Source organism: Lepidochelys olivacea (assembly GCF_965140295.1).
Source record: "Lepidochelys olivacea isolate rLepOli2 genome assembly, chromosome: 24".
Lineage (NCBI taxonomy): Eukaryota > Metazoa > Chordata > Testudines > Cheloniidae > Lepidochelys > Lepidochelys olivacea.
Genome location: NC_140434.1, coordinates 5,642,850 through 5,659,992, shown reverse-complemented (window position 1 = coordinate 5,659,992; position 17,143 = coordinate 5,642,850). Strand labels below are relative to the sequence as shown.

At 49.2% G+C, this 17,143-nt stretch overlaps 1 protein-coding gene across 1 annotated transcript in view; it reads right to left on the bottom strand.

Annotated features, from left to right (window-relative positions):
- PIAS3 (protein inhibitor of activated STAT 3) overlaps positions 1-9,135 on the bottom strand; it is a gene marked incomplete at its 5' end in the record, with an annotated part of 37,543 nt that extends 28,408 nt beyond the window's left edge. Inside the window, 4 exon segments of the mRNA XM_084613092.1 lie at positions 1,311-1,779; positions 7,500-7,541; positions 7,547-7,555; positions 9,112-9,135. Coding sequence (XP_084469218.1) covers positions 1,311-1,779; positions 7,500-7,541; positions 7,547-7,555; positions 9,112-9,135 — 544 coding nt within the window.
- Positions 9,136-17,143: the final 8,008 nt, after the last annotated feature.

Sequence of the window (17,143 nt, the reverse complement as noted above, 5' to 3'; positions counted from 1 at the left end):
GAATGGGCCTCCGAGTTCCATGTGGCGTAAAGGAATCTCTTCCCCTATTCCTCCATTTCTATTCACCTTTAGAATCTTAATGTCTCCCTCCTGTCCTTTGTCTGTCTTGTCTATTTAGACAGTAAGTTCCTGCCTGGAAGAGCTGTCTCTTACTTCATGTTTGTCCACTGTTGTAACACAACAGGGCCCTGAGCCCAGTCGGGACTTCTAAGCACTATCATAATAAAAATAACACTTGTTCATTTTCATTTATTGGGGTTTTATTGATGATTTTCAATTAATTTCTCTTAACTTTCATTGAGTTAACCATCATCCTGAAAAAGTGTGGGGGGGAGGGGAGGGGGAGAAGAGAGATCAAGAACAAGCCAACAAGTTTGCAGTCTAATGAAGCAGAATTAGGCCTGAAGGTGCCATGGAATTCTAAAGGTGCTACCCAAGAGACTGTTTGGTTTTTATTTTCCTTTGTCATTTTTGCAAGGTATCGATGTTAACACCTGGCACTCAAGATACTGTTCTGAGACTCTATCCCATACTAAGCAGGAATTCCTTCTCTCGGCTTCATAGTCCAAATGCTGAAATATCATAGATCACTCACAGGCAGTATAGTAATTCTAGAAGAGGGTGATTTAGACTATAATGAAGAACTCAAGTCTGTTCCCAGCAAAGTTCACAAACTGGCTCTATCCGACACAGATGCCCAAATTAAAAAAAAAAAAAAAGCAGCACATACTGATCATTATCCACTTAAGAGCTGCAGGAGACTGGTTGGCTGAAGGGATCAGTAAACGGATATGAGGCTTTTCACTAAATGGTTAGTCTGAATCCAGAAACCCACGAGAGCAACTGAACCTCTTCAGTAGCCTATGCAAAACGAGTTGGCAGATCTCAGCCCAGTGGTTATTTCACTTGCAGTACTACCTAAGGACTGAGTCAGGGATCAAGGTCCCACTGGACTACGCACCATACCGAAATGCCAAGATAATTCTTGTCCCCCCACAAAAATCACCATCTAAGGTTATTCGTTCACAGGTGTCTCTGCCATAAAACACACCAGAGCCAATCTCAGCAGAAAAGCCCGGGATTGCTTGGGCCATGGAGACCAGACTCCCATCCTCACCCACAGACGTAGTCCTTCCAAATCAAGACTGATGCCCACTTGCAAAGCAGTCTGGGAAGCTAGCCCTCATTGCCCATGCTAAGCCCAGTCTGTGAATAACCAAAAGCTTTCAGTTACAAGGGCTGTCAAGCCAGTAACCTTTGAGTAACAGTATCCTGTAGAAAAGAGAACCAAAGCTAATTTATTCACATACCTAATGTGGTGGGTTTAATCAGCTCATCATAAACGTCATAGAAGGGCAGCCTCTTCATTTTGACATCTGGATGGACCGGATGAATGGGCGGGGATAAGTGCTGAACATCTGTCTCATGTTTGGGTCCCAGCATAGGCACTGGAGGCAACACAGCTGTTGGCACCGTAGAAGCTGCTGAACTGTTGTCATAGGGCAAGTGACACACTGTGCTGCCCTGCGTCAGTGCAGTGGCGGAGGGCAGTTGCCCTGTCTGAATATGGAGCATGGACAAGTCTGAAGGGGTTAAGATCTTCCTTGGGAACCTTCGTCGGTACAACTCCTTAATTTTCATCTGAACAGCTGGGCTGCAGCCAGATTTGAGCAGCTGTAATGCCTTTGTGAGCAACTCGTGCTTCCTTCCACTCTTGTTCCTGCCAGCAAAACCCAAGAGAACCTGCAGTTCTGATACCCTAAAGCTCATAACCATGTGCTGCAAGAAAACAGAAAACAACATTAACATTGCTAATTCCAAATACACAGTCCAAACACAAGCTACAAATTCACTAAATGAGAAAGTGGCAGAGACCTTAAAAGAGACAATGTCAAATTGCAAATCCCATTACCTGTGCGATTATCTACGTACAGGTGAACGAGCCGTAAGCATCTAATTTATTTTTACCTCTTTGCATTTTTCTCAACTTGGACCTTGGAACTAAATGGGTCAGTTAAACTTCCTGTTTCTAGGCAATTTCACTTTTGCACTAGCACAATGTTGTTGTTTGGGGGGGGGGGGCGGGATTCTGCCATGCCAAGGGATGGCTAAACAACAAGAACACTTTGGGCTAGATTCTCATTTTACACCATTCTGGTAGCAAAAAGGTGTCTTAAAGCAGGTGACATTATTCTCACTTGAAGACTTTTACATTACCAGAGTGGTATAAAAGAGCCTTGGTGTAAAGGAGACTCTGGCCCGTAAAATAAATAGCTAGGTTATTAACGGTTTTTAAATTCTGTAACTCCCCGCTTTGCTTCCAATATATAAACTATGGGCCTGCATTATACTGCCCAGTATTTCTTTAGGTTGGGATACGGGGTACCAAATCTGGAAAAGATTTAACAGATGATTGACTAGTCAGAGGAGTTTTGAGTTGTTATAACTAAAAGAAATAGTCTAAGAAAAAGCATGCATCAAGTGTCAACGCCACACCAAGGCTGGAATTAAATAATTGTCTTGTTAAATGGTATCTAAAAGCAGCTTGCTAATTTTCTCTTCACTACATCATATGACACCAATAATTCTCACAAATGGAGCCAGTAGATTCAGCCCACATCTCAGCAAGAGCTCCACAGAACAGCAGGGTGGCTTCATCATTAAAGGCACTTTACACTAACAAGACATAACAGCACCACATTCTTACATTTGAGGTATTGCCATAAATGAAACTGCACATCAAATTAATGCACAAATATACTTTTTGACTGCCTTGTCCTCAGTCTCTCTTTTAAGGAGTCATGCTTGCTATTTCACCCCAAGTGGGAGCTCCAATATCTTCGAGCTCAAGAGATTTAACAAAAAATGGGTCATTTCCCATGGAAAAAAATGTGGTTGCACAAAAGTAGAACCCAATAGGAGACAACTGCCCCTATTTTTTCCAAAATCGATCACTCAGAATGGCTCCCGGTTCACTATGGGCTTTAAGGCCCTGTGTGACCTTAATACCTGCACCTGCTCTCATGACATGGAGCGTTTACCAGTCTGGAGATACCTTCCTCCTGTCTTCCTTTCTTCAGCTGCGCCAAGGTGTTTCACCACAGGAAGTTACTGGTCGATCTGTTTCCATGGGAGAGTATGGTCCGCAGAACAGAGTACCAGCCTAAGGCAGGTGGGATCTAGCCCTAGCTCTGCTAACAACTTGCTGTGGCCTTGGGCTATTCTGTGCCTCAGGGTATGTCGGCACAGCAAGTGAAGGTGTGACTGTACTATAGGTACGTCTGCACTGCTGCTGGAGGCATAGTTTCCAGCCCAGGTAGATGTACACACGAACTAGGGTGCGAAAACCAGCAAGGTAGCTTCTGAGACCACAGGTATGTACTCTGGGGGCTAGCCCAAGCTGCTGCCCATGCCACCATGGCTACACTGCTATTTTTAGTGCACAAGCTCAATCAAACCTAGCACATGTACGTCTCCCTGAGATTGAAATTACACCTGCAACTCAAGTGTAGATGTACCCTACTGGTGACGGTACAGGCTTCAGCATGAGCTAGCCACCAGAATGTTATCAGGCTCCCCTGTGGCTTTGTACTCGGGTTGATAGTCCATGCCACAACATCTACGCTACGATTGTTACCATGCTAGCTAGTGCAGGTATGCCTACCCCTGCTACAACCACACTTGCAGTGTAGCTATACTCTCAGCTTCTCCACCTGTCAAACAGAGTTTTCTTTACCCACCTGTGTAAAGCAGTCTGAAATCTAGGATAGGCACTAGTGCTAAGGATTATTTTATTTACCTACACTAATTATTTTTTACACTTTAAAAAAAAACCACACATTAAAACCTTCCATTTTCTGAACTCTTATGCATGGCTACTCCTTGCTGCACCCACTACGTAGCTAGGCTCAAAGTTTGTGTGCGCACCAACTATAAATATGCCTGGGAAATGTATATCATTTATGCATACTGCAGTAGCACCTAAATGACCCACCCCAGAGCAGGACCCCTTTGTGCTGGGCACTGCACAGGTACATCATAAGAGACGGTTTGGGCCGTACAGTCTAAATAGACATGACACACAGAATAGGAAAAAGTAGTATTCCCATTTTACAAACAGGGAATGGAGGCACAGCGACCTGCCCAAGGTCACGAAAACAGTCAGTGGTGGAGCCAGAACTGAACCCAAATCTTCAGTCTCAGTCCATTGGTTTAGCCACAAGACCATTGTTGCTCTCTGATGCAAAACAAGACTTTCAGGATTACTTTGCTACTCACAAAAGCATAAAGAAAAACACTCATGGGATGGCACCGGATGCCATGGGAGGATGGTGGTTATGTAAAAAAAAAAAAAAAAAAATCCTTCCAGTCACACAAGTGAAAAATTAGAAACTAGGAGCAGTCAAGAATCAAACCCATTTATATTTATAATGCTTTATTAACACACATACTGTTGTAATAAGGGACGAAGAACAAATAGCCTTTCATCTCCAAATCAGTAAATCACCAAAGCTTGCCATCTGATGGCTGGCCGATAAAAGTAAGTTAGTGGATCTCTGGCCCAGTCGTTGCTGATGTATGACTACATCATAAAAAGAATGTTACTACTTTGTAAGCAGTCTCAGAAGACATGCCAATGATTAAACTAAAAGGTATATTTACCTTTTAGATGCTGACAGCTTCCAGAATGTTTGGATACTGGACATTTATCTGTTCCACAGGGTTAAACCTGAAACCTAATCACCTTAAACATTCTTCATTTTAAATAAGAAAGAGAATACGGAGTTTCACCACTACCAAGTATCCAGTTCCCTTCAGGAAACCAAATGAAACGGATTCAACAATAGTAGAATTGTTCTCAAATTAGTTACATTTTATTGAAGGGTTTACGTCTGCATAGACTTTCAATTTCACAGACACGCCTTTTCCTCTGTGCTTTATCATCTGACTGCCGTGGGACACTAGGGGGCAGAAGGAAAACGTTAGGATTCCATTACTCTACAAAAGCAAGAAAGCTCGCATTCCTCCCAATAAAAAACAAAAGTACCCGTGTGTCTCTCACTCTCTCTTTTGGTACACAAAGCAAGAATATTGTGTACTTGGGTTGATTTGCAAGCCAAACGGAGCCCAATCCAATGTATTCATTTGAAAACAACCAGTGCTGCAGGCAGTACACACTTTGCTTCTAAGGGCCAACATTCTCTAATTTTTCTTGTTCCCTTATGCTTCAAACATTGAAAAAATTAGAGGTAATAAAATGCTTACTTATGTGGCAACATTTCTACTGCTCTCCACACCCCTATTTTAAAAGGCAAAAATTGGACCTATCCCATATTTCTTTTTCCTGGGGATTCCCAGACTAGGCTTCTTGTCTATTGCAATATTTCACAGACTGACAAGAAAGAGCAAGCATGCAGGGTGGAGTTTATTATGTTCTGTTGCATCTTACATGCCAAAAGATCCCAAAGCCGTTTACAAGCCATATATACGAAGACCACTGTCCACCACCAAAACTGCAACCATCTCTAGAGAGCAGCATGCCAGCTGTTTCACTTCCCAGTGCAGGAGGGGAAATTTTGGCTAAGACAGACAGGGCAAAGTCTCTACCACTCTGAAAAGTGCCCTGTGATCTTTGATGCAGAACAGACAGGACCACCAGTTAGGGTCTCAAGTGGGGAGGAAAAAAATCCACACATAGTATATTGCATGGAATTTATCTATCACCTTTCTTGGCTGGTTACTCAAGAGAAGAATAATTTTTAATATTACTGTAACCGTTGGGTTTTTTGAGAGCTGAGAAAGCTTTTCAGAAATAGGAAAACTTCACTATGTATATTTATCAGGAAGATTTCAATTTGGAGGCTGTAAACTTTGACAGTGTCCCTTTTAAATACCTTTTAACACAAAAAAAGATTATGTTATGGACCTAGGTGCTTTCTAAACCCATCTTGCAAAGATGGCCATCCTTCGTGACAGTCTCAGAGACCCGCAAAGGCTGACTAGTTCGTGGAGCCCAAGCAGCACCCATCACCCCTAGAAGTGGCTCCCCTCCAAGTCCTGAGAACGGAGCCCTGGGAGATTAGCGCAGCTCGGTTCACCAGCACCACATTTATTTTTAAAATACACCCTGTGCTCATAGATGGCCGTGTCACCACTACTGTGGACTCCTATCAACACCTGAAGCGTCTCCAGTTACTGCTCACACAATGTAGCACGGCAGCGGAAAGACGCTCTCATTGCCACAAGTGATCACAATCAAGCGCTCCCAGAGGGCACCCAAAGGCTTATTTAATGAACGACCCACATCACACTTGAGTCCATGCTGAAAAGCCGGAACAAACAATTGTTGAACAGTGTACAACATTTCTCTTTCCAGAGGAGTCATCGCTGGTCATTTAAATAACGGAAGGTGTCCAAGCCCACTCCAGACATAGGGAGCAATCATTTCATTTTCAGCTGGCTCCTCTTTCTTTACAATGAAACACAGATGGTAAAAATCTTAAGATTAACCCCTAGCTAGGAAGCCAGAAAGGGGGGTAGGGGAGATGGACAAAGGAATTTGGTTGCTGGAAGAGAGCACAGATTTAAAAATAAACTGCAGAGAGCCATGAATAATGCCAGGTTGCACAGGAAAGTCTGGAGCCTGGGAGACCATATGAGAATCTCAGAGGTGGGTCAAGCCTCAGAGGATGTAAACCCATGTGCTAAGCTACATCTACTCTTATAATATGATTTCTCTGCAGCGATTTATTTGCAGAGAGAGAGTATTGTGGAAGATGCCAGGGAAATTCCACCCCCTGCTGTATCTATCTGACCTCACCCTCTGTAGATGCCCTTTAAGTTTGCTAACTATGATCCCGATCCTGCAGACTTATGCATGTCCTTAACTTCACACACGAGCAGGCCCACTGAGTCCCAGTGGCACTGCTCACATGAATAAAGTTAAGCACATGTATAAATCGAGGCAGGATCAAGACCTATGTTAAGACATGCCATTTCTCCAAGTCCGCAGATGTGGGACTTTTGTCTAGCTTATCACAGTCCTCGCCCCTCGAACTCTGGAAAACGTCACAAATAAAAGTAACTGCTTCTTCGCAATAGGAATTCTGCAAAATTGCAACTCTTTCTGATTACAATTCTTGGGTCGATTTTTTCCATGAACATTTTAACACTTTGGTGCTTATTAAGATAGGAACACAGTCCTGCTCATATTAAAGTCATAGGGAGTTTTGCTCCCAGCAACAGGATCAGGCCCTACACGAATATTAGAACAGGATGGGTCACGACTTGAAAGATTACAGAGGAACATGAGCTCCAGAGAATTATATCCCCGCTGTGGCTGCCAGAAAGGTGCCAGTTCCTAAGTTCTTGCTATTCCCAGCACCGGGGTGGGGGAAGGACTCTGAGGCCACTTTAGCGAGCTAAGGGCTGCACTCTAGCCTGCAGGGAAAAAATATTACACGCCAGTGAGGACACAAATCAGCTTTGGAATTAGTTACCAGGGGCAATTTCATATTCCACAGTCTGGTGGGCAAAGGTGGTTACACTCTGACTCCTAAAAACAAGAAAGAGAAAAGAAGGTGGAGGGAGACGAAACCCCCTCCAGCTGTGAGCGCTGGTGCAGAACTACCGGGCTACGAACACAGCCACCTCCAACTCTGTGCCCCCCCTCTTCTCATGCCTCCATGGCTCTGGGCAAGGGACATCCTGGAGCCATGGCCTTCCCCCCCACGGCAACTCTGCCACTCTCCTGCCCCTCCACTCTGCATTGCTCTATATCCCCTTCTGACCCAGCAGGTCCCCTCTTTGTTCCCTAGGCTCTCTGACCCCACACCCTTCTCTGTACCACCTCAGGGCTGAATCCCCTGCTTCTTAGCTCTCTTCCTCCTTCCTGCACTTCACCCCCAGGCCTCCTGTTATTCTCCCTCCTTCAGCGCCCCACCCCACAATTGAACCCCCAGGGTCCTCTGTCTCACCCCCAAATACCTAAGCTCCTTTGCTTTCTTCAATAGACACATCCCTGCTGCCACACACATGAACCCCCAAACCCTGTTCCCCTTCCTCCAAGTTTCTGTATCTCCATCTTGATCCCGTACCCTCCTCCATGACTCCCCCAGACCCTCTGCCTGCTCCCTGCCCTGTCCCACTCAGGACCCAGATCTCCCACTTGGTACTCCCTTGAAAACCCCCCTCAGTGGATTCCCACATGACAGCCTCCCCCAAGATCCTATGGCTCCCCCATGGTCCCCCACTCCAACCCCCTAAAGATCTCTTGTCCTCCCCCTATCAGGGCTCCCCTGAACTCATCCCACCTTCCAGGGCTTCCCTGCTCCCACACCTCAGGCTCCCCCACAAACCGCTCTAACTCTGTCCCCCATTTCCCTCCTACCCCCCTCAGCCCCTCCTCCCACCATAGCTCCCCCGTTACAAACCCACCCAGGGCTTTCCTGCACCCCCAACCCCCTCTCACCCACCCCCTGCCCCCCCAAACCCACAGAGCCCCTGCTCCCCCCTACAGCCTCCAGTGCCACAGATCCCTCCCACCAGTGCCCAGACTCCTCTCATCCTCCCTGTGCTCCCCCACCTTGGCCCCCCCTGCAGCCCCAGTCCCTTCCCATCCTCTACCCCTGCAGCCCCCTCCCATTCTCCCCAGACCCCTTCCCACTGGGCCCCCCTGCAGCCCCCCCGACCCTTCCCCTGCTCCCCAGCCTCAGTGCCCCCCTGGAGCCCCCTCCCAGGCCCCCTGACCCCTCCCAGGCTCCCCCACCGCGCCCCCCTGCAGCTCCCCCATTTCGCCCCCCCCACAACCCCAGACCCCTCCCTTGTTCCCCCACCGCGCCCCCCTGCAGCCCCCAGCGCCACGGGCCCCTCCCAGCCTCCCCCCTCAGTATCCCCCAGCCTCCCCTCTCATCCTCCCTCTGCTCCTCCACCTCGGCCCCCCAGAGCCCCAGCCCCACCGCGCCCCCCTGCAGCCCCCCAGTGCCCCAGCGCCCTCCCACGTCCCTCGCTGCCCCCCCTCAGTGCCCCCAGACCGCTCCACTCCGGCCCCCACGCCGCTGCTGCCCCCGGCGCCCCCCGCCGCTGCCCGCGCCGGCCGGGGGGGCTCGTTACCTTCAGCTCGGCCGCCTCCGCCATCTTGAGACATCGTCGCCGAGCCGAGCGCGGACAGCGGCCAAGGGAGCGGCGACAACTCCGCCCCCGGCCCGGAGCCGCAGAGACACCGCGCGGGGAGGGAGCGGGGCGAAACTCCGCACCCGGCTCTCAGCCGCAGACACGTGCTTCCAGGATCCCCGCGGGCTGATCCCCGCCCGGCAGCGCTAGTCGCCGCCAGCCACCAGGAGAACTCGTCCTGCAGCACCGAGGAGCACGGATACCAACCCTGGGCTGGCGCAAAACACACTAGAAGTTAGTTACTCTCTGCACTCAGGATGGGCTGCGAGGCCCAGTAACCCTCAGCATCAGCAGCTGTAAGTCGCTATCGGCCCGGAGTGTTGGTTCCAGAGTGAGTAGCAGCCCTGTTAGTCTGTATCCCCAAAAAGAACAGGAGGACTTGTAGCACCTTAGAGACCAACCCATTTATTTGAGCATCAGCTTTCGTGAGCTACAGCTCCCTTCATCGGATGCATAAAAGTGGAAAATGCAGTGAGGATGTTTTTATACACACAGACCATGAAGAAATGGGTGTTTATCACTTCGAAAGGTTTTCTCCCCCCTGACCCTGCTCTCCTGCTGGTAATAGCTTATCTAAAGTGATCACTCTCCTTACAAGGTGTATGATAATCAAGGTGGGCCATTTCCAGCACAAATCCAAGGTTTAACAAGAACGTCTGATGGGGGGGAGGAGGTTAGGAAAAAACAAGGGGAAATAGGTTACCTTGCATAATGACTTAGACACTCCCAGTCTCTATTCAAGCCTAAGTTAATTGTATCCAATTTGCAAATGAATTCCAATTCAGCAGTCTCTGGCTGGACTCTGGTATTGGTTGCTGTTGCCACTAGCCCTGAGTATTAATAGGAGAATTAATTGCTAACAGCAGCAGCCCCAAGTCTTGGTTGCTGTTGCCACCAGTCCGCCTCAATATTAATAAGAGAATTCGTTGCTATCAACCACAAGTATTCGTAGCTCATAGCCGCAGCTCTGAGGATTGGTTGCTATTGGCACGGGTGCTGAGACCTGACAGAAATAACAGTTGCTTTTAGCCCTGAGTATTCATTGTTATAGCCACTCGACCCCATGTTAGCAGGAGTAACCGTTGCTCTCGGCCCTGAATAATAGTTGTGAACAGCACTGGCCCTGAGTATTAATGGCAGTATTAGTTATCAGCCCTGAGGATTCGATACTATCAGCTCTGAGCATTGGCTGCTAAAGGCACTAGACCTGAATATTAACAAGGATATTAGAATCATAGCAGATCAGGGTTGGAAGGGACCTCAAGAGGTCATCTAGTCCAACCCCCTCCTCAAAGCAGGACCAATCCCCAGTTTTTGCCCCAGATCCCTAAATGGCCCCCTCATGGATTGAACTCACAACCTTGGGTTTAGCAGGCCAACACTCAAATGACTGAGCTATCCCTCCCCGCAAATACCTGTGTGTCGCTCAGTAATTGAGAATTTCGGATAGGGTGTCCATTTAGAGAAAAGAACAGTCCATCAGGAAAGTATTTGAGTTACTTTCCCGACTGCATTTCTTATCAGCACCCCAGCTCGTCCTTCCAACTCACCCTATCTCATGTCTACACTCTCTAAACATGCCCCTGTAGCACTTCAGTGTAGACACTTACTACAGTGATAGAAAGGGTTCACCCAATGCTGTAGTTAATCCACCTCCACATGAGATGGTAGCTTGGTCGACGGAAGAATTCTTCCATTGATCTAGTGCTGTCTACACAGGGACTTAGGTTGGCTTAACTATGTTGCTCAGGAGTGTGGATTTTTCACAACTCTGAGCAACAAAGCTGGGTCAATCTAGAAGCTGTTGACTTCTACTGCTAGACCCAGATCACATGCTCTCCTACAGAGCCCTCTAGCCTGCAAGCAGGACCAGGAAAACCCCCTGAAATTAGTGACAGCCTACAATTTAACACAGTTTTCATTACACCCCAGGTAGCGATATTCATTATTAGTCATTTAGTCTTCTTGGTATTACTCTTTTGTAGAATCATTTAGTATTTAGTATTCATAATTAGCAATAACCCATCTTAATATTAACTGTGGTAATGTCAGTTATTAGATATTATTTAATAGCAATATTAGTCATCGCTAGTATTAATTAAAAGTCATTTTCATTGTAGTAACAATATTACTTACTCTTCATAGTAATAATAGTGGTAGCTGTGTTATAAGCATAAGAAGTATGACAGTGTAACCCAGGTGACCCACTAAAATCCAGGCCTCATGGGGCTGGGCACTGAACATACAGCCCCTGGCCTGCAAAAAAGCTCACAATATAAATAATACACAAAGAGTCGGAGGGGAAACTGATGCACAGAGTAGGGGATGTGACTTAGAATCATAGAATCATAGAATATCAGGGTTGGAAGGGACCCCAGAAGGTCATCTAGTCCAACCCCCTGCTCAAAGCAGGACCAATTCCCAGTTAAATCATCCCAGCCAGGGCTTTGTCAAGCCTGACCTTAAAAACCTCCAAGGAAGGAGATTCTACCACCTCCCTAGGTAACGCATTCCAGTGTTTCACCATCCTCTTAGTGAAAAAGTTTTTCCTAATATCCAATCTAAACCTCCCCCACTGCAACTTGAGACCATTACTCCTCGTTCTGTCATCTGCTACCATTGAGAACAGTCTAGAGCCATCCTCTTTGGAACCCCCTTTCAGGTAGTTGAAAGCAGCTATCAAATCCCCCCTCATTCTTCTCTTCTGCAGGCTAAACAATCCCAGCTCCCTCAGCCTCTCCTCATAACTCATGTGTTCCAGTCCCCTAATCATTTTTGTTGCCCTTCGCTGGACTCTCTCCAATTTATCCACATTCTTCTTGAAGTGTGGGGCCCAAAACTGGACACAGTACTCCAGATGAGGCCTCCCCAATGTCGAATAGAGGGGAACGATCACATCCCTCGATCTGCTCGCTATGCCCCTACTTATACATCCCAAAATGCCATTGGCCTTCTTGGCAACAAGGGCACACTGCTGACTCATATCCAGCTTCTCGTCCACTGTCACCCCTAGGTCCTTTTCCGCAGAACTGCTGCCAAGCCATTCGGTCCCTAGTCTGTCCAAGGGCACACGGCAGGTCAGGTCCAGAGCCGGGAATGGACCCCAAGACTCCCAGTCCATTGCTCTGTCCACTAGCCCACCCTACCCTCTCAGAAATAGCACGTACTGTCAGCACGGAGGCACCCTACCGCAGCAGAGCCTCATTCCTTTTAAAGGGCCCCGCACCCACACGGTAGCAAGCCCGACTCAGCCTAACTCAGTCCCTCAGTCCCAGGGTGCCCTTGCCACAAGCTGGGTCAAAGCAGCCCCTCCCCATTCCAACCAAGACGAGTGTGCAAGTGGAGGGGGAGGGTACTTGGGGGGGCAAAGGGGTTTAATCTGAGAGGAGGCCAGTGTTTTGGAGGGCGGGATTAATCTGGGGGGTGGTTTGGGGGCAGGGGGTTAATCTGAATGAAAGGGTGATGTGGGGGCAGGAGGGTTAATGATGGGACGGAGAGTTTTGGGAGCAGGGGGTTAATTGGTGGAAGGGGTGGTCTGGGGGCAGCAGGGAGTTAACATGGGAGAACTGGGGCCCCGGGGCGGATTTGGGGGCAGCAGGGCGTTAACGTGGGAGAGCTGAGGCCCTGGGGTGGTCTGGGGGCAGCGGGGCAATAACGTGGGAGAGCTGAGGCCCCGGGGTGGTTTTGGGGGCAGCAGGGCGTTAACATGGGAGAGCTGAGGCTCCGGGGTGGTTTGAGGGGCAGCAGGGCGTTAACGTGGGACAGTTGAGGCCCCGGGGTAGTTTGAGGGGCAGCGGGACATTAACGTGGGAGAGCTGAGGCCCCGGGGTGGTTTTGGGGGCAGCGGGGCATTAACGTGGGACAGTTGAGGCCCCGGGGTGGTTTGAGGGGCAGTGGGGCGTTAACGTGGGAGAGCTGAGGCTCCGGGGTGGTTTGAGGGGCAGCGGGACGTTAACATGGGAGAGCTGAGGCCCCGGGGTGGTTTTGGGGGCAGCGGGGCGTTAACGTGGGAGAGCTTAGGCCCCGGGGTGGTTTTGGGGGCAGCAGGACGTTAACGTGGGAGAGCTGAGGCCCCGGGGTGGTTTCAGGGGCAGCAGGGAGTTAACATGGGAGAGCTGAGGCCCCGGGGTGGTGTGAGGGGCAGTGGGGCGTTAATGTGGGAGAACTGGGGCCCTGGGGTGGTTTGGGGGGCAGCAGGGAAGGCTTGTGGGGAGTGAAATGGGATCTAGACGCTCGAAGCAGCAAAGTTTCTCTGGCAGCAGGAAACCCACTTTGGGGCCAGCTGGATTCCCCCCTCCTACTGGCAAAGCGGCAGGAGGAGGAAGGTGGATTGGAGGCCCAGCACCCCCCGCCAGGGTCTCCTTACTCACCAAGTTCACTTTGGACCAAGCCTTCCTCTGGGTCAGGTCAGGAGCAGTTAACCCGGGTACAGCTGGCAGCAGATTCCTCAGGCCCCCTGCTTTGCAGTTACTATTGTTTGTTTGTTTTGTTTTTTGAGGGTGCAGGGGGTTTGATTTCAGGGTGTGTTTTTTTGGAGGGGGCGGGGGCTGGTCTGCAAGCAGAAAAGGGATCCAGCCAGGGAAAGCCTACAACCAACCCTTTCTTCCCAAACTCCGGCCTGTCGGACTCTTTCTTTAGCTGCAAACTCCAGGAACTCAGGATCACAGATGATTAAATAAATAACCAACCCTTCCTTGCTGCCCCCTGGAGCTCGGCTCCTGCAAAGCAGCCCCAAAACCAGGCACGGATCCAAGCCCGCCTTCCCAGTGTGGGATCCCTGCTGCTGGCCCCCCCAGTCCAGCCAAGAGGTTCTGTTGACCTGGTCCCACCTTGTCTTGGTCCATGTGCAGTGTGATCTGCTCCCACTTGAGAACCGGTGGCATTTCAATGCTGCCGGCAAGGTGTAGGGCAGTGAAGAATGGGGCCTCTTCACCCCAATGCTTCGTGTCAGTGATGGGTGAACCCCAGGATGCTCGGCATGTGGGTTCGCCTGGGCTAATTCGGTCCTTCAGTTCCCCACAATCCCTCCTGTCCCAGCCCTACCCCAGCGGGGCTGGAACAATTTGGATAGCGGGGATGCTGAGAGGCATTTAACCAAACTGTAAACCCTGTATATAATGGAAACCACTTCAAGCCAGAGGGTGCAGTAGCCCCCCTAGTTCCAGCACCTATGCCCCACCCTGGACTATCCCTCCACCCCGACCTTCTTTCTCCCCCTCCAACCCCCCACCCCACTTTGAACAGACATTTCCACCCTTCCCAGCTCCAAGCTATCCGGATAAACTTGTCTTTCCTAGATTCACAGATTCTGAAGCCAGATGGAATCACCAGGTCTTTAAGGCCAGAAGGGCCCATTAGCCCATCTAGTCAGACTCTTGTATAGTGCAGGCCATTACATTTCACCCAGATACAGCTTTTCAGCCCTGAGGAAACTAAACTGTATGCCACAGGTGGAGAATGGGAGCGACCAATCAATCAATAAAACAGGGGGACTGGGCCTCAGAATGCCTGGCTTCTATGCCCAGATCTGCCATTGACGCATTCTTGTGCCTCAGTTTACCCATCCATGAAATGAAGATATTGTCTATCTCTCTGGGGGCTAAGAGACTTAATGAATGTTTGCCCCTGGCATGGAAGTGCAGTGCTACCTGTTATTATTATTATATTAGCCAATTGTATCATATAACATCAGTCATGTGACATTTATGGTTATTCTGCAGGCCAAATGTACGTACGTATCACAGGTCCAGACTCTCACTGAGCATTCTAGGGGTCTGCTCGGGCCTAATTTTTAAGCCTGAACCAGACCCGAATCGGACCCAAGCCCACCTGACTCAAGCAGGTCAAGTTGTTTTCTGACCTGACCCCTCCCCCTGAACCTGAGTCAGCGCGGCCACCTCCTACAGGCTGTCATTGGGCCGTCTCTCCTCCTGTCCATGGGGTTGGCGCCACGGCGGTTGCATGCACCAGTGGCTGTGTGCCCCACTCCTGCCATCCACTGCCCCTGGCTGCACTGTGCGTGCTGCGGAGTGAGTGGCCCTGTGACTCGTACCGCAGCGCACACAGCAGCGGGGTGGGGCCGACCCACTGGGCAGGAGGAAGAGAGCTGAGCCCAAGAGAATCGCCTCGATTTCCTGACCTGACCCCGATGCCTGTAGTCACATTTGGGTCAGGTTGCAGGGCTCTCGTGTGTCCTGGCAGCTCTGCCTTCCCCACGACTCCACATTACAAGTCTCCCACAAAATCTGACACCCCTCACGATGCTCAGCGCTGTACATACATGATTATTTAACCTGTCTGTTGCCACAGAGCGTCGGAACTCCAGTAATGCTCCAGGACCCCGATGCTGTACAGACACAGAACAGAAAGATTGCCCCCCACCCCACCCCACCCCACCCCAAAGACCTTAGAATCTAAGTATAAGACACAAGACAACTGGTGGAGACAGACAGGGATGGAAACAATGAGATAGTACAGGACAGCATGGTCAACAACGGTCTCTGCATGTCAGCTGCCTAGCTGTTGCCAAGTTTTTTGTCTGCATTCTGGCTAAGGAGAGTTTTCAATACATGGAGTAAGAGACAGTCCATGCCCTTGTCTAAATAGCCAGGATGGAAATGGAGAGGGGAAGTGACTTGCCCTAGGTCACTTAGTAAAGCAGTGGCAGAGCCAAGACTATATCCAAGGTCTCCTGATTCCCAGCCCAGTGCCCATTCCAGCAGAACATACTGCTTCTCATCTTGAATTTGAGCCGTTTCTGCCAAAAGAAGAGACCAGGTGAACAGAATAATAAACTACTCCACTCCCTGTACACACATCACACACACACACACCAATGCCAGTCTCACGGGTATTGTTAAAGAAACTCATGCTCAGGAGGGTTGTGCAAAGCAAACCAACTTCCTTCCTGGTCAGAAAATGCCCAAGACTGTCGGTCATGTGAGTTGGCTTGAACACCAGGGCTATTTTCTGATCAGCAGCAAGTTGGGTAGTTGCAGGGCCACCAGCTCTCGTGATATTATCACAAAGTCTCGTGATATTTGGTGTTTTACTTAAAGCCCCAGCTCCTGGAGGGAAGTGATTACGAGAGAATCTTTTTCTTAAAGCAAGCTCTGAGCCCTCACGGCTGCAGAGAAGATCCTGAAAGTGTGACCCCTGAGAGGCACAAAATCCAGAAGGTGACTTCAAAGCACCCCAAAATTATTTTGTTAAAAATCTCAGGTTTTGAAGCCAATCTCATGATTGGGGAGGGAGGGGGCTGATCATAATTTTTGCTTGGTGTTGGCAATATTGAATTCTGGGATGTATTAGCAGGAGTGTTGTAGGCAAGACACAAGAAGTAATTCTGCCGCTCTACTCCCCACTCATTAGGCCTCAACTGGAATATTGTGTCCAGTTCTGGGCACCACATTTCAGGAAGGATGTGAACAAATTGGAGAAAGTCCAGAGAAGAGCAACACAAATGATTAAAGGTCTAGAAAACATGAGCTATGAGGGAAGATTGAAAAAATTGGGTGGTTAAGCACTGGAATAAATTGCCTAGGGAGGTTGTGGAATCTCCGTCATTGGAGATTTTTAAGAGCAGGTTAAACAAACACCTGTCAGGGATGGTCTAGATAATACTTAGTCCTGCCATGAGTGCTGGGGACCGGACTAGATGACCTCTCACGGTCCCTTCCAGTCCTATGATTCTATGACCGCTGTGGAAGGAGCTTGTGCGTATATGCAATTGATTGTGTTTGGGTAGGAAGGACGGTCTAGTGGATACAGCACGGAATGCGCATTCAGAAGACCTGGGTTGAGTTTGTGGCTCTGCCACCAACTCCTTGTTTGACCCTGGGCAAGTTACTTAATCTGCTCAGTGCCCTTCCCTGTAATAAAATGGGGATAAAACTCCCCTTATGTCACAGGGGTGGCGTGAGCGATCAGATTAAGGAGAGCACCTGGGTAGGCAGAATAGCAGCTTGTTGCA